General features: G+C 35.4%; 1 protein-coding gene across 3 annotated transcripts in view; it reads right to left on the bottom strand.

The window, feature by feature from the left end:
- LOC112046622 (PAS domain-containing protein cky-1-like) overlaps positions 1 to 22785 on the bottom strand; it is a 189075-nt gene that overhangs the window by 47099 nt on the left and 119191 nt on the right. For all 3 annotated transcript variants that reach the window (XM_052888478.1, XM_052888477.1, XM_052888479.1), the window contains one exon: positions 741 to 925. In XM_052888478.1, coding sequence (XP_052744438.1) covers positions 741 to 925 — 185 coding nt within the window. The remainder of the gene's footprint in view (positions 1 to 740; positions 926 to 22785) is intronic.

Raw genomic sequence — 22785 nt, 5'->3', positions numbered from 1 at the left:
ATAAAGTAGAGCATTATACGACCGCGTTCTAGTATCAAGTCTTTCACTGAAAAAACAATATTTATATTCTTTGTTATTTTGAAGCGCTGTATTAACATCGAATGTACGCTCTTCTGGTATCAAACAGTTTCTATCTATACGGTTTGCTCTATGAAGAGGTTTTTATACACAAAATACGTTACATCATCGTGGTCACATTGATCTGCAATACGATCTTCTTGGCCATCGCAATATCTACATATCCATCACATACACTACGATGAACAGGCTTCATGATAATATGACGCATGGCTTTCATGCGGCCAGGAATATTCTTTAGAAGCGACATCATGGACTTCAATTATAACACAAAATGGCTTTGGAATATCTGGTCTCCATTTGCTAAGCATGCATGTTGGTGGTGCCATGTGCAACACATTCGCGCGTCTCGGTCATGGCTAGTAGCGTGTATACGGCCAGAAATACTGACTCATTGCATTAAAACTATGGCTAAGAAACGAATAATTCCTGATCTACTCGTACCAGTAACATACACTTATTTAACGTCGATGTGTAATATCCTCATGTTTATGGCATGCACAGAGATTATCACGTCAGTGGCATCGTGCACGATACACTCGCGCGTTTCAGGCATGTCTAGCGCCTAGCCACGTGCTTTTGGCCAGGAATACTGACTCATTGCATTAAAACGATGGCTAAAATACGAAATATTCTTGATCTACCAGTAAAGATATACTTACTTAACATCGATGTGTAATATCTTCATGTCCATCGCATGCACGGTGGTGAAGACATTGGTAGCGCCATGCACGACGCACTCTCGTGTCTCGGGCATGGCTAGCGGCGTGCATGCGGCCAGGAATACTGGCTCGTTGCGGCTGCAAAGCGGCAAATATGACACGTAGTGACCTCGGACTAGCACCACCTGGGGAATACAGTTTTATGTTAATTAAGATTACATCATCGTTCGTTATCAACCCATATACGGCTCACTGCTGAGCTCGAGTCTCCTCTCAGAATGAGAGGGTTTAGGCCAATAGTCCACCACGCTGGCCCAATGCGGATTAGCAGACTTCACACACGCAGAGAATTAAGAAATTCTCTGGTATGCAGGTTTCCTCACGATGTTTCCCTTCACCGATTGAGACACGTGATATTTAATTTCTTAAAATGCACACAACTGAAAAGTTGGAGGTGCATGACCCGGACCGGATTCGAACCCACACCCTCCGAAATCGGAGGCAGAGGTCACTGGGCTATCACGGCACGGTATCAGATTACATCATGATGGGTGCTATTTATCAGCCTCGTAAGAATGAAATGCCTTATTAGAATGAGAGCATGGACAGGGCTCGGTTCGGAGTATCTTAACATGATCAAATCAGAAGCGAGGAGATTCTTAATATAATCAACGTTAGTTGAATTAGCTCAATGAGTCGCAAAGTTAAAGTGTTAATAAGCGGGTCACGTAGTTTACAGAGTCGATGGATGTTCGGGTCGTAAGATAATGTCTTTCGACCCGAACATCCATCGACCGAACCGACATCGAAGGGCAACCTAGGTGGTGTGCCATCATTAAGCGTCTGGATCCAGGTGGACCAGGACGTACATATGTTTTCTGTGCCGTGGACCGTGATGTTCGAAGGTCCTACCTTCGAACATCACGGTCCACGGCACGAAAGGTCTAAGTGATGTTAAAGGTGAAATCTTCTGTAAATAATAATATATCAAGCCTATCTTTATAACCGATGCTTGGGTTAGGTTTAGAAGTTTTTATACTGTACTGTACCTACCCCTGAAGTTATAAAGCTACTATCTCATATTACCTTAGCATCAGGCGAGATCGTACCTACGTACACTTTTTTAAAAAAAATATTTGCCATATCTTTTAAATATGACCGATATTCTCGTTCCCTCCATCTAGTTCGGAAAGACTGTGTTAGGAGTAGGTACAACAATAGTCTAGCAGTCGGGGATCGAACCACCGCCTCTCGGTGATGAGTCCCATTACCACTGAGCTATTGAGGATCAAGGTTTATTCGATCAAGTCCCCTAACTAGTTGCATATTAACAATTGCATGCATTGTCGTACTGGAACACTAAACCGCTTAGGAGCCACAATAGCTCAACGGTAAGAGCGGTCGGACTCATCATCGAGGAGTGGTGGTTCGATCCCTGCCACTTTGGTCTTTTGTCGTACCCAGTAGCGTGCACAGGGTTTTTAACTAGGGTATGCACTATAGGTACAAAGAGGAAAATTAAGTTTACAATACAGGTTCGTAATGAGTTTTTAAGGTAGGCAGGGCATTTTTTGCTTCTATGGTGTACACGCCACTCATACCCACTATTAATACAGTCTTTCCCGACTAGTTGGAGGGAAATGGGAATATTGGTCATATTTAAAAAGATATGGCAAATATTCTTTAAAAAAAAATGACTCCGGCTTGGAATCGAATCCAACACGTTATAAATCAGCGCTCACAACACGTCGTCAAGAGGATTACCGTCCCATGTAATCTAAGCCATCAAAAGTGTACATTGAAGTGTCAAAAACCTTTCAAATCACAACAATGTCATGACGGATACTAAAAGGCATTTGTAATGCCGCACAATAATTGGAACAGAAGAAAAAGAACGGAATACGGAACGGAACTATGTACTTACGTATATGAAATATGGTTTCCAATATTTCTTACATAACAACCTATAAGTGAAGGTCAAGCGTCTCAAAAATCTATTTCTATTAACGTCACCGCATTGAATACTAGTTAAGGTGACACTCAAACGTAATAGTTCAGGATAGTTTTGTAAAGTCTGTTTATAGCTATATGGTTGAGGGATAGAACACAATATCCATTTTCAAATATCCACATTGGTGCTATTACCGTCCGCTGGACTATTGTCGTAACTATTTTTTTTTGTATAAGCAAGCGCTTAGCTACAATCACGCATGATGATCGTATGCGGTGATGCAGCCTATGGTGGAATGCGCTTGCCTTGAAGATGCCTATTCACTCTTGACTTGAAGATATTGTAGGTGGTGGGGAAAACGGAGGCTTTCTTTTTAAAAAAAAGGCAAACTTAAACGCAAGGTAATGATAATAACGAATACAATGATGATTTTAAAAGTGCAACTATTGTTGAGTTTACTGGCGCTCTTCTCAGCGGAACCTGGCGTGAGTGCTGGTGATAACCAAAATTTACGTTACAAAAGTAAAAGAGTTTTGAATTTTTTGTAACAAAACTGTCTTCAAGAAATTATATTATGTAAATTACTTGACTTTGTCAAAATAGTCTTGTTGAGTGTTCTACGGACCTATGAATGTATGTTACACTATTCGATTTATAACAAACATCAAACTTGAACAGTTGTCCCGAATTTGGTTCCTAAAAGATGGTTCTCACCTCTGACCGCTTCGTTTCAAAGGCTGTAGGCGTGGCGCTTTGACATTCTTTAGAGTTTTAACAACAATAGATAGATAAGAGCGGATCGACACAATAGTTCACAGTTCAACCGCTCACTGTAAGTCTTCGAATCGGCGATATGGCCTTGGTATACATTTTATTACCCATATTAAACGCGCTTGTATTCCATTGCACAACCCGACGATCAATTGCGAGCAATAAAACTTAAAGATTGCATTAATAATGTAATAGAGAACTGTGCTTAATGATTATCGTAAAACGGATAGATCGCTACAATTAGAGATTAGACTATTTTCAAGGCATCGAATCTACGGACATTTACGAGATTTAGTTATGTCTGCGACTAATTTTATTGGGTAGAAACGATACATTGTGCACTTTTCACAAGGTTTTAGGTGCTACGGTTAGGTTAGGTCATTATCAGACGTTTTAAAGGCTCTGTAAGGTCAGGTCTCATGTTAAGAATGAAGAACAGGACCGATGATTTAACGTGCTCTCCAAGGCAAAGGGTGCAATTAACATCAACTGAGAATTTCTTGAAAATAAGTAAACAGTTAGGTTTTTGTTAGTCTTCTTATCGTTTGTTTTATAGTCCCTTGGTCTTTTGTGAAACAAGTGAATTCAAAAATATAGTGCACTGTGCGTTTTTACTGTATATGTACCTAGTTAAATTTATTTTCTGTAAGTTTAGTATTAATAATATAATATAAAAAAAGAACTAAACAAATAATTAAACCTGGGCTCTCTCTTATGTCAAATAGGTACAGCATTTTTCAAATATTAGTATTTGAAGAACTGTATTCGTCATTGTACTTTAGTCTTTAGTACACGTTAACATCAGAATTGCGTATTTCACATCTATTTCCTTTTTGTATTATTGTTATATCACCGGAAACTATTCAGTTATAATGTGATAATGATGCTATATAATTGAAAAAATAAATGTAAGTATTTTGTGATTAAAAGTATCACCGTAGTTACAGTTTGCTATGTAATCGTTCGATAAATGCGTTTAGCATACCACTTTATAACTAGATAAGAACACTGCCATCAATTTTACAACAAGAACTCAATTCAAACAGACATACCTACAATAATTACAACAATTAACACCCAAATCTAATCTCAAACGAGATTTATTCATCGATTCCCGCGAAGATAAAGTCCGTGAAACGCAACGTTGCGTCAACATGTCCCCGCCCACGAAAACGGACTGTAATGAGCCTATAATCTGATATGAAACATTGAAATATCGGATCAAATAACATAACGCCCAGGCTTCGAGTGAGACATTGGCATAAAGTCGTTTATAGGCTTATGGAAATAAATATGTTTTACATAAACTCAATGTTAGAATCAACGCCTAGGTGATTTTGTAGATCGCTTATAATGCCGCTAATATTGGGCTTGAGTATGATGTTGTTTTTCAACCTTTTTTTTTTAATAATACGAAATAATACCGACAAAGACGTACCGCCAAGCGATTTAGCGTTTACGATGTCGTGTAGAAACCGAAAAGGAGTGTGGATTTTCATCTTCCTCCTAACAAGTAAGCCCGCTTCCATCTTAGACTGCATCATCACTTACCATCAGGTGAGATTGTAGTCAAGGGGTAACTTGTAAAAGAATAAAAAAAAAAAGATTTCCTAAGGTGGACTGGTAATGAAAGCAGAGACTGAAATTTTTCTATTCTGAAATTTTATTAGAATAGTCCGCCAAGCGTATTTCTGCCGCCAAGGAGTATTTAGAAAACACACACTCTACAATACATCAGTGCTCCGGCACAGTAATCTGGTTCCGTTCTGAAGGGCATGTTGGACGTAATTTCAAACACTTATGGGTTATGAGACCTACGTTCAAGATTGACCATTTATCGGTATTTTGTAAGAAGGAATTTTGTGTGTGTTGCTTTGTCCGAAGGTTTATCGTTTAGCATCATTCTCTTTCTTTTCGTCAGCTGGACAATCTGCTAGATCCGTCATTTACTGCTTAATTATAATAAAACTCTCAGTCATTTACTCCTATAAGAGGTCTTCCTATTATGTACCATATTTTGGCATTTTGGCTAGTAGTTCGTCATTGTGCGCCAAATGCGGGTTGGCGGGCTCAGGATGATCATGCCAAACTCCTTTGTGATAACTATTAGTTGTATATACTACTGCATGCATCAGAGGCAGAGAGAAGCTCTTGATTACAAAAGTCATCTTGATTACATATAAGGAAAATACACACATATCAAGAATTTGCAGCATTAAATACTTTTCAAAGGATTTCACATTCAGCTTATCGCCCACACATCTTAATCAGTCAATCTCATAACAACGGCCTGGCGACGGGCGACGGGCCGATCAATCGTGACTTATTATCTTATGAGTCCGAATGGAATCAATCGGTAAAGTCCACTCGGAGGTGAACAACGGTCCACTTTCTACTTCGATACAGTTGTCGTGACTCCCCGCGACCCGGTCACGGACATTTGAATTATTTTGATCCTTGCTGAATATGTTTAAAAATAGCCGTTGAAAGTTGTGTTAATTATGCATTTGGTTCACTTGACTTGATCTTAATCCTTTAATAGTGTAAATAACCCTTTTAATTGATTTGGTCGTACCCTTAAAACTCAAAATCTAACCTAAAAGGAACCGTGAATTTGAAACCGTCTCTTAAAATGCATCAACACTAAATTTAAAATACCTACATATTTTGAGTCTCTTAACTCTATTATTGTCACTCCACCTACTATGTACAACCTCTAGATAGAGAGTTTCTGTTGGTAAGAATTCAGCATTAGTTTTGTATCATATAAGTGGATATTCCACTTATATGATACAAAAATAGATATGACGGACAGAAACAAAGATAACTCTGACGACGTAAACCGTGCCATGTCGCATGTGTCGCATTGGTTCACTGCAAATAATCTACTTTTAAATGACAAGAAAACTAAATGTATTGAGTTTTCATTGCCAAATGTAATAAAATTAGAAAAGTCTATAATGATCGATGGTGAAACACTGGAAATGGAGAGTTCCACAGTTTTCCTGGGAGTGACCTTGGATTGTAAACTTCAGTGGGGTGCTCATATAGAAAAACTGTCTGGTAAACTCAGCTCAGCGGCATTTGCAGTGAGAAAAATAAGACAGTTCACTGATGTTGATACAGCTAGGCTAGTTTATTTTGCGTACTTTCACAGCGTAATGTCTTACGGTATTTTATTGTGGGGCAAGGCTGCCGATATACAATCTATATTTGTACTTCAAAAAAGAGCAATTCGAGCAATATATCAATTAAAATCACGCGAGTCCCTTCGTCAAAAGTTTAAAGAAATAGGTATACTAACAGTAGCCTGTCAATATATATATAACAGTATAGTCTATGTAAGACAAAATATTAATTTGTACAAACGAAAAGGAGATTTAAACCCACGTCTTACACACTTAGACACGGGCATAAGTTAGTTATTTCTGCATATCGTCTCCAAAGAGTAAAAAAATCTTTTGTAGGTTTGGGTGTACTCTTCTATAACAAGATCCCTAAGACTGTGATGGACCTGCCAATGCATAGCTTTAAGCAATGTGTTAAAAAACATTTACTTAGTCGAGGTTACTACAACATTGATGAGTTCCTTAAAGATAAAAGCGCTTGGAGGCCATTGGATCAGCTTCCACCTTCACACAGGAAATAAAACTATAAGAAATTGTAATTGTTATCAATTGTAAATTATAATACTGTATGACTTTTTCAAAAGAGCAACTGTTGAGTTTCTTGCCGGTATCTTCTCAGCAGAACCTGCCTTCCGAACCGGTGGTAGAATCTTTACAAATAGTCAACTGACGTGTCAAAAGTGCTTGTAAACTGAGCCTACTTGAAATAAATGAATTTTGATTTTGATTTTCCAGAATCAACATTGTCGTGGCTTACCAGTTTCTTACTTAGTCAGTGATGTCTTAAAGTGGTAGCTTTGAATAGTTTTCAATCATTTTAAATAATAAAAAAAAATGTATTAAGCTATTATCATTATGTGTAAAATACATTTGAAAGCCAGAAAAAAGTTAGAGGTAGAAATATTCTTTAGTAACGTAAAAACTTATGTCTTTAAAGAATATATTGGAATTTTAATGTTTCTACGCCTAGATATTGAATAAGTTGTAAACTTCTAAATAGGTACATTAGAGGTCTATACTGATATTCTTTTTGCCGATATTATCTATCTCATAGAAACGCAACGATGGAAATTTAGGTAAATGATTAAACCTTCACCCCTAATTGGCAACTAAATCGCTGTAAACACTTTAAAGAGCTTTATATCCCCAGCCTATCTGTCATATCTTTACGCCACAGCAATAACTTGGCTTTGACTGTAATCAACATAAACACGGTTCTTGATCACTCTAGATGCACATTAAACTGTTTAAAATATGAAGATTTACTCTGGAATGATTTTATTATTCAGTTATTGTGGTGCTTTGCCGTTTATAGGGTCTTTAATGTTATCCTATCTAGTGAAAGGCGTTGGGTTTTGTGCCTTGGTGTGATAATTTTGATTTTATGACTCGGTTGTTAGTATTTTGTTACTAGGGTTTTACGATTTCAATCGAATTGTTGTTAAGTGTATTTGCTATCATTGTGATATAGGAAACTGTTTTGATGTCAAGAATAAAAAAAATTAATCTTGCATAATTGTTTTCAAAATAAACATATCTATTACATAGATACGTCTGAAACTATTTCATTTAATTTCATATATTCGCTTTCTTGTTACCTAGATTGTACCTTCTGAAGCTGAAATGACAAAAATCGATGCAGCTTTGCAGATTGTTTGATCTACATCTGTATAGTTTATGGATTATTATAGGTTTTTTAACTAGCAAGATAGAAAACTATATTTATCTGCATTAGGTACAGAAAGTAGGAATTATTTTAGTATGGTATTAGCGTTTAATATTTTTTACGACTGATCCTAAAATTGGGCCTACAGGTTACAAACTAAAATACCATCTAATTGTACTTGATACAATTACCAAAAATTTTATATAATACATAGCTTTATTAAAATCGTGTTTTTGGTCCAATTGTAATAAAAATCGATATATAAATCACATAACTACGAGTAATCCTAGTAATCGAATCCTACAGTAAAATAGCTCCCAATATTACCTATCACCGTTAAAAAGGATTTAGTGAAATAATAATCACACGACTATGTCCAACTTTTTTGATAATGCAATCTACGACAGAAGCGGGATAAATTGTTCGGAGGAAGTTGAAAATCCACACCCCTTTCAGTTTCTAAACGACATAGTACCGGAACCGTAAATCGCTTGGCGGTACGCCTTTGCCAGTAGGGTGGTACCCGGTGCTACCTAAGTAGCCACGACCGAAGCCTCCTGCCAGCCAGACCTGGACCAATTAAGAAAACTTCAATCTACCCAGCCGTGGATCTCCGTCATGTAAATCCGACGTGCATACCACTGCGCCACGGAGGTACAAAAAAAGAAGTCCGTTAGAAAGGATTAGTAAAAAAAAGGTTGTAAGCGCAGAGACGAGAGGTGTGTCCTGACGTAATGTTTCGTGACCGAGGAGTCTGCGCGTGACTGTTCTGACCGGACTTTTTGAACTGAAACCACTTTGCTGTTAGCCGTATATTATGTTAAAAATATTGTTTTGATAATGACCTCAATCGATCAGAGATATCATTTGTAAAGTGATATTTTGCGAGTATTATTTATGAACTTACTAGCGGACGCCTGCGACTTCGTCCGCGTGGAATTTCCTTTTTCATAAATCCCTCGGGATCCATGGATTTTTTCGGGATAAAAATGTATGCTATGTGTCAATCCAGACTATAGTCTATCTCTACTTTAAATTTCAGGCGATTCGGTTCAGTAGCCGAGGCGTGATAGAGTAATAGACACTCATACCATCAATCATAAAGTTTTCGTAAATCTCGTAAATCCAAGGATTTTTTCGGGATAAAAAGTATCCTATGTGTTAATCCAGAGTAAAATCTATTTTCTTCAGCCAAATCAATTCAGTAGTTGTGGCGTTAAAGAGTAACAAACATCCAAACAAACATCCAAAGATCCATACAAACTTGTGGACGAAGTCGAAGTAATAATTTGTTGAGTTCTCTAAAACTGCGTTAGGATTTTTTGGGCCGTGATAGCCCAGTGGATATGACCTCTGCTTCCGATTGTGGAAGGTGTGGGTTCGAATCCGATCCGGGGCATGCACCTGCAACTATTCAGTTGTGTGCTTTTTAAGAAATTAAATATCACGTGTCTCAAACGGTGTCTCAAACGGAGGAAACCTGCATGCCAGAGAATTTTCTTAATTCTCTGCATGTGTGAAGTCTGCCAATCCGCATTGGGCCAGCGTGGTGAGCTATTGACCTAACCCCTCTCATTCTGAGAGGAGAGTCAAGCTCAGCTGTGAGCAGAATATGGGTTGTTGATAATGATGATGACAATCTGACCTGTTTCCTATCTGAGTACTAATAATACGGTAAATAAAGATTACAATTTCGAGCAAATTGCCCAATAGATTCAAATTCGCATTATGTCATGCAGTCACGCCCATGTCATACGCCGGCTGGAGGGCGTATATTTATCGCAACTTTCTAATACTTTTAAAGGATATGAACAGAACTTTGACCATGGACATTGCTTTGGAATTAAAATATCAAAGGTAGTCATATCATGAGCACAAAAGATATAAGCTGCATAAAATGTGCTTTTATTTTAATGCTGTATGATAAAACTTTCGAGTAGGTACTTGGGTTAGGTGAATACCGATTTTACGTCTATGTTGTGTCATTATTAGCCTATTTTAATGGCCTAATACAGACCTCACTCCTTATAGGAAAGAGGATGTAGATCTTAGACCCAGGTTGTCGGGTTTAGGGTGGTAATGTTAAATTAATTAGACAATAAGATGTTAATGATAAAGGTATATTCTATCAATCTGTTGTAGTCTTTTTGGTTAACCAACTTTCTGTAATAATATATATGAAAAAGTATTTGTTATTTGATGGCAATTTCGAAATATTTGTCCGTATAATTGCTTTAGTGGTTGCTTTTTTTCTTCTAAGAAATACTCGTAGGAAGTAGGTGCCTCAGAGAACTTATTAAGTCGGTTGTCGGTCCAAGTTATCATTGTTTTCTAATAGTGACCGTTACAAGATTTTACAACCACATTTCATGAGCCTAAATAATAATATCATGTATCTTTGGAGCAGTGTTGTGGTTTAGGCTCAATTCCCCTCTTTAACGGCCGTTTTTAATAACCTACCCAAGATTACGGATAGATAGCTATTCTCGATTATCAGTAACAGTCAAACTATTTATCTAGTCAAACTACTTGTCAGTAGGTTTATGAAAAGCAGATATGAACAGAAAAATAAATTTTCTTAACTTTAGGAAGCGGATAGATAGGTTATTGAAAAAGGCCGTAAATGAAAAGTCTGTCCCAATGGATAAATAGGCTCAATTTTGAGGGCCCAAATTTTTTTTTTGTAACGGCAAACACACCGGGATGTAATGATTGTGTAATAGTTGTCTGGTTGTTATCACTTGGTATAGTCGTGACGTGATGACGTCACATGATGGCTGCCCGCGCGTGCGCGCTGTGCCCGAATTCACACCGGCTACACGACTTCATGCGTTTCGTTTTTTATCCCTTGGGGCATTGCCATCGTTATTATTTTATTATTATTTGGTAGTTTATTATTTTTTTCTTATTCTTTACTAGCGGACGCCCGAACCTAATCCATGTAAAGTTTAGTTTTTCATAAATCCCGCGGGAAAAATGAATATGTTTCTCCTTTATGTACCAATGACAGTCCCATTTATATCGGTTTCGCGCTTCCAGTGATTAGCCCAATTAAACAAGTAGACAGACAGGCAAACATTTTAAAAAGTTTGATTGTTTTTAATGTCGTGTAAATAACTATAAGCGTTTGACAAAACATAGTTATTTTGAAAACACAGGCAGACACTTTTTTATAATTTATTAGTGAAAATATAAACCGAAATTAAAATGAAATTTCTATTTAATATTTTCTCTATTTAATCATAAAAATCTGTTCAGTGTCTAAGCCTTGTAAAGTTAACAGACAGACAGACATATAGGCTTTTTTCGCAAATATATGTTAGTATAGATGGAGCTGAAGAAAAACAAAACACACATCCATAATACCACAATTATTCAGCGGCAGACAAGACAAAAGGAGCAAAACAAGATTGACAAAGCGAAAAATAAGGCCACTAAATCACACAAGCCAACACGTCTCTTCTACCGTCCACAGTCCACAATACCTCGTCCTGTATACAGTATGCAAATAATACATCTTAATATAGAGTGCGGTAGCTCAAGAATTAGTCTTTACAATTAGTTTAATTTACCATAGATCATGTACCAATTTTGAGCCCAATTTCATTCCTTTTATTTATATTTTCGCAACAAATGATAAAAGACTAACAGTCAAACTTACATATATATAATATATTGCAAATCTAACATATTATATTTTTATAGATGGAGCTAAAGAAAACCAAAACACACATCCATAATACCACAATTATTCAGCCAAGCGGCAGTCAAGACAAAAGGAGCAAAACAAGATTGACAAAGCGAAAAATAAGACCACTAAATCACACAAGCCAACACGTCTCTTCTACCGTCCACAGTCCACAATACCTCGTCCTGTATACAGTTTACAAATAATACATCTTAATATAGAGTGCGGTAGCTCAAGAACTAGTCATTAAAATTGGTTTAATTTACCATAGTTCGTGTACCAATTTTGGACCCTATTTCATCCCTTTTATTTATATTTTCGTAACAAAAGATAAGAGACAAACAGACAGACTTACACACATATAATATATTGCAAATATAACATAATATATTATTATAGATGGAGCTAAAGAAAACCAAAACACACATCCATAATACCACAATTATTCAGCCAAGCGGCAGACAAGACAAAAGGAGCAAAACAAGATTGACAAAGCGAAAAATAAGGCCACTAAATCACACAAGCCAACACGTCTCTTCTACCATCCACAGTCCACAATACCTCGTCCTGTATACAGTATGCAAATAATACATCTTAATATAGAGTGCGGTAGCTCAAGAATTAGTCTTTACAATTAGTTTAATTTACCATAGATCATGTACCAATTTTGAGCCCAATTTCATTCCTTTTATTTATATTTTCGCAACAAATGATAAAAGACTAACAGACAGACTTACATATAGATTTGCATTTAAAACATATATAATATTGCATATATAACATAATATACTATTATAGATGGAGCTAAAGAAAACCAAAACACACATCCATAATACCACAATTATTCAGCCAAGCGGCAGACAAGACAAAAAGAGCAAAACAAGATTGACAAAGCGAAAAATAAGGCCACTAAATCACACAAGCCAACACGTCTCTTCTACCGTCCACAGTCCACAATACCTCGTCCTGTATACAGTATGCAAATAATATATCTTAATGTAGAGTGCGGTAGGAAAGTTTAGTCATAAAAATCAGTTTAATTTACCATCTCTTCTTCTTCTTTCTTCTGGGCCGTTTCCGCACTTAGCCATTTGATTGGCCGTTGTGCGTGTTAATTTACCATAATTCATGTACCAATTTTCATATTGAGTTTAGAGCCCTATTATATCCATTTTTTTACTACACAAAGTATCTAAGTATGACACTAAGGCAACCGACAGATAGATAAACAGAAAGACAGGCAGACTAATTTCGCTTTTATAATATATTACAAATATAACTATAAATGGAACTGAAGAAAACCAAAACACACATCCATAATACCACAATTATTCAGCCAAGCGGCAGACAAGACAAAAGGAGCAAAACAAGATTGACAAAGCGAAAAATAAGGCCACTAAATCACACAAGCCAACACGTCTCTTCTACCGTCCACAGTCCACAATACCTCGTCCTGTATACAGTATGCAAATAATACATCTTAATATAGAGTGCGGTAGCTCAAGAATTAGTCTTTACAATTAGTTTAATTTACCATAGATCATGTACCAATTTTGAGCCCCATTTCATTCCTTTTGTTCTTATTTTCGCAACAAATGATAAAAGAAAAAGAGACAGACTTACATATATATAATATATTGCAAATATAACATAATATATTATTATAGATGGAGCTAAAGAAAACCAAAACACACATCCATAATACCGCAATTATTCAGCCAAGCGGCAGACAAGACAAAAGGAGCAAAACAAGATTGACAAAGCGAAAAATAAGGCCACTAAATCACACAAGCCAACACGTCTCTTCTACCGTCCACAGTCCACAATACCTCGTCCTGTATACAGTATGCAAATAATACATCTTAATATAGAGTGCGGTGGCTCAAGAACTAGTCATTAAAATTAGTTTAATTTACCATAGTTCACGTACCAATTTTGGGCCCCATTTCATTCCTTTTGGTCTTATTTTCGCAACAAATGATAAAAGAAAAAGAGACAGACTTACATATATATAATATATTGCAAATATAACATAATATATTATTATAGATGGAGCTAAAGAAAACCAAAACACACATCCATAATACCACAATTATTCAGCCAAGCGGCAGACAAGACAAAAGGAGCAAAACAAGATTGACAAAGCGAAAAATAAGGCCACTAAATCACACAAGCCAACACGTCTCTTCTACCGTCCACAGTCCACAATACCTCGTCCTGTATACAGTATGCAAATAATACATCTTAATATAGAGTGCGGTGGCTCAAGAACTAGTCATTAAAATTAGTTTAATTTACCATAGTTCACGTACCAATTTTGGGCCCCATTTCATTCCTTTTGGTCTTATTTTCGCAACAAATGATAAAAGAAAAAGAGACAGACTTACATATATATAATATATTGCAAATATAACATAATATATTATTATAGATGGAGCTAAAGAAAACCAAAACACACATCCATAATACCACAATTATTCAGCCAAGCGGCAGACAAGACAAAAGGAGCAAAACAAGATTGACAAAGCGAAAAATAAGGCCACTAAATCACACAAGCCAACACGTCTCTTCTACCGTCCACAGTCCACAATACCTCGTCCTGTATACAGTATGCAAATAATACATCTTAATATAGAGTGCGGTGGCTCGAAGTTTTGTTATTACAATCAGATGAATTTACATTTCATAAATAAATGCATCTCGGGCTGCCCTAACGACGCCTCGCTGAATGTTTTTGTATAAAATGTGCTAGTGTTTAATTTAAATAAGATGCACGCAGTGTGGTGAGTGTGAGTTTTGAGGTGATTTTTTGAATTTGTAGTAGATATAGCATGAACTTGATGAGTGATGTGGCTACCTATATATTTAAATTCACTACATTTTTGTGTCTTTTAAATTATGATTTATCTTTCTCTCTTATCATTAACTAAGCGAATGGCCTACATCGTTAGTCTAGTGGTTAACCTATATAGTTTCAGATCACAAGGCAAGTTCTGGGTTTTGGGTTACGCCATGACTATAATTATTGGATTGTAAATATAGAGGTACCTATTCATTTAAATTTAATGAGATTAACTCGAAATTGTAATTTAAAAAAAATAAGTCGTTAAACTAACTCAGTGGTTCTCAAACTTTATTGGGCTTTGACTCACTTAAGAAAAACTACATAAGTCGGGACCCAACTCTTATTCATCTTAAAAAGCATAAAATATCGGTAAAGCTCAGATTCTCTACTCTTTAGTCGCCGACGAAGTCTTAGGATTTGGGCAGATAGGCAAGGATAGTTGTAAATAACCGAGAGCCAGAACTTAATTAACTATTAACTACTATTATATGATTTTTTAAAAAGAGCAACTGTTGAGTTTCTTACCGGTTTCTTCTCAGCAGAACCTGCCTTCCGAACCAGTGATAGGATCTTTACAAATAGTCAACTGACGTGTCAAAAGTGCTTGTAAAATGAGTCTACTTGAAATAAATGATTTTTGATTTGATTTGATTTACTCGCGATTGTGTGTGAATTTCATTAACAGTAGCCGATGGCAATCCGGCTGTTAGCCTGCAGGCTAATTCACTAACTTTGACGTATGTTATTTGACATTATTATTGAGATTCAATGCAACAAATGTCATCCGGTCCCTAATGCACGAATTGACTGTCAATGGCTGACTTAATGATAACCCTTCGTGGATACAGTAGGTAGATGACATTTCTTAGTTGATTTGATATTTTTAGTAGGTTGTTAAATAAAGACCAAATCAGTAAATAGGTTAGCTGATCGGTCGGGTTATTTAATGCTTCAGGGCCCATTCAATATTCGCTTGTGACCCACTGCTGGGCCGCAACCCATACTTAGGGAACTTCTGGCTTTCTCATTACAATAATAATATTATTAAAAAAATCGCCGTTCTATACGAGTAAGTTCGAGTAATATATTGTTGTTTAGTGTTGGAAATAGTAGTCTGTGACGGATATGACGTCGCTCGATCTCGTGTTGGCTTCAGTGTGCTCGTGGCGTTGGAGCCGTCCACATCTCTTGTTGTGTAATTCTTTATGGGTTACTTGGGATAGGCGGGGAGAGTGACTTGAGTGGAAAAGGGGAGTGTTTGATATCAGTCAAAGGTACCTTTAACCCTACACACATCGTTCACAAGTACGTGACTCCACTCAAGTTCATTCTCTGCCATTCTAGGATCTTATTTTGGTTACAGTTTGATTTATTAATTAAGTTGTCCTGACAAGTGTTGTGAATCATAACCTTTGTTCGACATTAGTTTTCTTATATTTGTAATCACCTTTTGAGTCCACTAAAAATATGCAAAGTACATAACACTAAAAACGACGTTATAATGGCGGCAAATTTGGCAACTGATTGCCCATAGACATCATAGAAGCGCACAAAAGAACCTTTCCCGTACCTCAATATCACCAATTACAAACGATTTGGAATCAAATGAATTCGGCCATTGAATTGTACAGAGACATATCATTTGTGCGTGTTCTCACGGACGCCATAAAAATCTAATAATCCCAGAACCTCCGAACTAACACGTAGGTATATTAATTCAAATAATGACCGCCAATGAGCCTTCTTTCGTCATGTGGCGTATAGAAAACATCAAATACATATAATTAGAGGCATCTATAAACTGAGGTAATTGCGGCGTCTTCTTTAATTACGTTTCGGTATTGAAGGTGATGTTATGAAAGGTTTTACCAGTTTTATTAACTTATTATGTACGATAATTTAAAGATTTTGATTTTTTACAAATTATTGGATGTATAAAAAAGTGCATGTAAGTACGTCGTATCCGTAGAAGACGAAATATCATCGTAATTCATTATTAAGTTTGTATCAATTATTATTTTGTGGATAAATAAATTTGATATAGGTCAAGGACTTACATTTTATTCTATGTGACTTGAGTTTGAACTTCTATACATTTTATTTGGGTTTCTGTAAAATATCACACATGTGGTTCAAATGTTTGATAAACATATTTAGTCGTTCTATCCTTAAGTCCTCTACATAAAGTAATTTACTTTGAAATACCTACTGGACTATTCAAAAAAACTAACACAATTCCAATAGTGTTATTCATGTTTCATTTATTCATTTTAGTACATATTATACTGTTTCACATAAGCAGATTCACTATAGATCGTACAATTGGTTGGGTTAGTTAGTTCAGGTACCAATTATTAACCTTAAATTTTATACTACTATCGAAATTAATCCTTTCTAACGATACCATTACCAAATATATGCACATGAATTAACGGTTACTTATTACATGAACATCTCAACAATGATTCTGATTCCAATATAATATTTTCTTACTGAGTCTCTATGTCAATGTAAAGTGGAAACTACTGTCCAAATTCTAGCTCGCTGGCATCATATTAGGATAAGCGTTGACATAACAGTCAGTCAGTTGTCTTTTTGAATTCACTTTTTTCTAAATATGAACATATTCATTGTATGAATCATGTATGAGTATTTCCACATAAAGCATCAATATCGTCAGTACAATACTGAATAGCTTGTAATGATGAGACTGTATGATTTTTTGCTTTTATTCTCTTGACCTTGTTTATTTGTTGCCAGATTGCCACATTTTTGTAAAGATTACAATTCGACATTTTTATGTGACCCGATGAACATTTTTGAATACCGTAAATTGTAAAATGTATATGTATATCTTTTATTTAAAAAAAAAATCATATACTAAAGTTTTCCTATTTTCAGCTATTAATTTTGGATTTTTCTTCTTAAACCACCACTGCAGTAAAGTGAAGTGTATGCCATTTTTCTAATCCAGAACTTCCCGAGCTGGAGACCGACGTCTTAATGACTGGGATAATATTAGGATTATTGAGATATGATTATAGGCAACAGGATAGTGCAAAAAATTGATTTTTTATAGACTATGATGCCAGATTATAGACTACTAGCTGCCAGCGCGCGGTTTGGTTCACGTTCCCGTAGGAATACTGGAATATATATATTTTATAGCCTTCCTCGATAAATGGGTTATCTAACACTAAAAGAATTTTTGAAATCGGACCAGTAGTTCCTGAGATTAGCGCGTTCAATCAAACAAACTCTTCAGCTTTATAATATTAGTATAGATTAAATTACATAGGAGTCTACAAATAAAACTAAAGCTCCGAGAATAATTGGGAATCATGTGACTGTTTTCGAAACCTTATTTCAATAGTAACAAAAACAATTTAATTAAAGAACGTAGTTAATCTTAAATGACATAGCCAAGGTCCACATAATATGAGAGTCAAATAAAACACCACTAAAGCACTGAGAATAATCGAGAATCCAACCGTAGAATCCTGTGACCGTTTTCAATAATTTCAATAGGTAAGTACGTAATATAGTGTTTCCTGTAAATACAGATGTATGTGCATACCGTACTATTGATCGTAGAAACAAGAATGTTTTGCTCTCTGAACGATCCGGGCCGTTATTGTAATACGGAATAAGATTAGTATACTGGAACCGATAGGCGTACCGTCAGCAACGAAATGTAGAACGCTAAGATTTAACAAAATTATAAAAATTATAACAATTTTATTATACTATCACTATTTAACTGTTATCACTAGTTAACTGAATTTATAAGATTGTTTAAGTCCCTTTTTTTATTCAGACGTAAATAATTAAAAAAAAACGTATCTGCTTTAAAAGAAAAAAATATTTTTTTTTAATTAAAATATTTTTTTAAAGTTTATGAAACATACGTACGAGTCATCATCACCAACATCATCATGTCAGCCGATGGACGTCCACTGCAGGACTATAGGCTTTAGGCCTTTTGTAGAGACTTCCAAATCACATTATCACTGGCAACACGCACTATTCAATGACTTTTGTCTTCAGGCACTGAGGGATTTCGTACGTAAAGATATTGCGAAGATTCCCGAATGCGGCCCAACCGAGTTGGATTTGGCGGTTCACCTCCTTTTCGAAATTGTACTTATCTAACATAGGTAGGTACTTACGAGTATCACATGTAAAATAATAATTAAAATTAAAATTAATATTATACTATAATTATTAATAATTAAAATTGAAAATACATATATATTATATTTGGACACTCATGAATTAAACTAAAATAATAAGTTTAATATCAAATCCTTTCCACTTTACTAGAAAAACGCCAATAACTTCTGATTGGCTTATCGGTTCATCTCTTACATTTATCACGTTAGCTTTAAACAAAGGACCGTATCATAACTGGTCCAATTATGTAGAAGCTGCTTCATTTTATAAACATTATAAATGCGAGTGATTTGTTTGTTTGTTACGCTTTCATGCCGTAACTACTAAATAATTAATTAGCATAGTATTTTGCGGACACTTTGTTAAGACTTACCCTACACTTACCACCAGGTGACATTGCAGTTAAGGGCTAATTTGTAAAGAATAAAAAACAAAACCTACATAAAATTTAAACCTGTTCCCGAGGTATAGAGAAAAATGTTTACACGCGGGCGATGCCGCGGAAAATTGCTAGTATAATACATATATAAATGTGTAATCAATACTAATATTATAAAGAGATTATTGTTTGTTTGTATTTTTTGAGTTTGAACTACTGATGGTATTTGAAAAATTCTTTCATTGTTGGGAAGATACACTATCCACGGGTATTATTGTTTACGGGCTTTATCCCGTACGTAACAGGTATTAAAAACGTGGATGAAACCACGTGGCGTCTGGAAGTGTATACTATAAATATGAAAAATTAAAGTCTCAGAATTTTATATGCTGACCGTACAAGTCACATTTGAAGCAGTTGCACAAGTTTCTTTTGTCATTGTATAATGATGCCTAACGTTTCTGATGTTTTGTGTGTTGGAATGTGCTTCGATTAGACTTATGTGCCATACAGAAATGGATTATTCTCTCACTAATAACCACAGATACACTCTTCTGGCACAATGGAACACCCTTATTGCCTTGCATTAAGAGCTATTTTTGATTGCTTTCAACTTAATAAGTGTAAATATGGCAAGATTTGACTATGTGATCGATGAACTGACGGTAGTCTTTAGTTAAAACAGCTGTAATTGATGGAGAGAAACGAAAAATTTGATTGATTGCATTCCGGTGTCAGCCGTAATTTTGTTCTTGCCAATTTTTATACACAATGACTTCTATATTAAGTTGTCTATAACTTAATTAAGTTAGTTTTAAAATTTCTAGGTTATCAATCTTTACTAGGTGTTTTTTGTATTCTATAAACACTATTATGTAAATGGATACTGGCAGCTCGAGATCGTGGTATTTGGCAGTCCATACAAGAAGTCTATATCACCAAAGGCCGCTTGTATGAACACACTGGCACCCCAAAACTCTACATATTCATCATCATAATAGTCATTACCGTCCAGCCGAAGTCCTTACAAGACGCCTTTAGTGGTAGACCGTGCTATTTGGCAGTATATACAAGAGAATTTACTGCCAAATATCACGGTCTACCACATATATACTGACCACAGCATGTAGTTTTGGTACTAGTATGCTAATATATGCCTCAGGAGATAGTTCATTCCTTCCTTCATTTTATTTAATAAATAATTTTATTTGTTTCCAAAGATCCCAATACAATTAAATACATAAACATCCTTATAGGTTGGATGCTCGTACGCATTTTGTTGTAGTTTTGATGTAGAATTTTTTAAAAAGTTAATACAATTTGCCCTTTAACGAGTGGAATTTAAAATACAAAACTGAAGGACATCTTGCTAAAACAGAAAACAAATACAAAATAATAAATAACAATACATTATTGCGTCAACAATATTTTTTGTAGACATTATGAACGCATTACAGAGATATATACGCTGGTATTAAATGATAACAATGAACAACATCCTATTCAATCAATTAGGAGACAAAAACCGGCCGTTAAGTATTTGTAAAGGATTGCCGAAAAAAATTATGCAATAAAAAGTGGTATTAAAACTACTTAACTCACAACCTATGATCCGTGACAATTGAAGAATATTTAAATGTCAAGTATATAACATTCAAAAATCGTAAATTAATGTCTCATTTTAAGTTTTACTGAAATTTACGGGTTTTTAGGATATTAGTTACATTTAACGATTTATGATAATAATGTTACAAAAGATCTACTATTTTTGTCTAATACCGAGTATATGCTGCATTATAGATATGACTGAGCAGCAATTTTCGTATATAGCTAATCATTTATCCATTGAAGAATGTGAGAAACTCATTGCATCACTACAATATGTGTCATATGACTTGCCAACAAACATCAAGATAACAATACCCAAAAGTGAAACATGTATTAAACTATTAATAGATTACAGCAAAGGTAAAGAACCGTGGCAGGGTCAAAACAAAACTCATGAAGTAATAGCGCACAGACTTCGTCAAATTGGCAAAGGTAATATAGCAAATTGGCTCGGAAACGCCGTTTTCAATCATCTCGCAAAAGATATTAATGATTCGCTACTCCAAAATCCATTTGCGGGGAGTCCTATTCAAAGTGCACTTAACACTAAATTACACCAAGATAAAGAAACGGCCGGTGAAACGGAATGGGATCTCATCGATATTACTTTATGGATAGTGTTAGCTAGTTTACTTGCAAGCCTGGTTTTCTCGTGTTGTCGTATATTATGCCTATCTTGTGCGAGTAGTAAAAGACAGTCGACAAATGAAGAGATGAAAGTGCTATTAAAACAAGAGCACAGAAACGAGAGTGACCACGACTTTTAAATTATGCGATTGCTTGTATGTAAATGAGAGTCTTCTATGGTATGAAAACGATTACTCCTTACGTAACATTGCATAAATAATGATAGAAAAAAATAAAAAGCATCTCATTAGTATTTAAAAACGTTTAATGTATGTCATAATCCATATTCTTGGAAGACACTAGAGTAATTGTTTGATGAATAACCGTGTAAAACATCCAAATAGCTTTTTCTTTCTAGATCTACCTAAACTACTTTAAAAGACAATGCCAGACAATGTATAGGAGTTTAACCCACTAAAAAAAATTCATTTGCAACAATATATTATACTTCATTTTATTGGATTTTGTGTACTATTAAATATATAATACATTTTAACCCTTTATAACTAGGGGTATAATTATTTCCAAATTACTCCGAGGTGTAATATTATTATGTGTTTTGACAGTTTGACAGTGTTATGATTATTTATTTTTACATCAGACTTCGCTGCTCTGGATTCTAGTCATTTTGAATCTAAAGTGATTAAAATAGAATAAAAACGCTTTAAAGGGCTCGAACCCAAGGTTGAAATAAGATTTTTAAAAAATAAGTAAACAATGTCTGGTAACGAGGAAATAACGTAATGGATTTAATTACTTTTTTTGGCAGATTTTTATTCCCGAGTTTAACAATAAAAATGGTTTATTAAAAAACAATTATTTAAAATTTGGCTAATTTTAGTACATTTACATTTTCCGCAAAATTCTGAGTTAGGACTGGGTCAGAATCTGGCATTCCCCTTTATGAATGTTGAAGAAGCAAAAAGAAATATTCAACGCAAAGTGTTCTTTGAAAAAGTAAGCAAAAATAATGTGGACGACAAAATGAGCGATAGGAACGCACAGGCCGTCCTGATTGGGGCCTAAATGTCCCTCTGTCCACGACCTGCCCACTAACAAGGCGGTTTCGGGTTTGCGCGTACGGCATCGGCCGTGTCATCTCTGCCTGAGCTTGATAAGCCTCATTAGTGGCAGTCTTCTTAACTTCATCAAGCGATACTGGGGGTATCGACTCCGAGCAAAAAGCGCTAACTACTACGACTAGTTCAG

The sequence above is a fragment of the Bicyclus anynana genome, chromosome 22 (genome assembly GCF_947172395.1).
Source record: "Bicyclus anynana chromosome 22, ilBicAnyn1.1, whole genome shotgun sequence".
Classification (NCBI taxonomy): Eukaryota; Metazoa; Arthropoda; class Insecta; order Lepidoptera; family Nymphalidae; genus Bicyclus; species Bicyclus anynana.
Note: the sequence above shows the minus strand (reverse complement) of the source record. Positions and strands in the feature narration are given on the sequence as shown.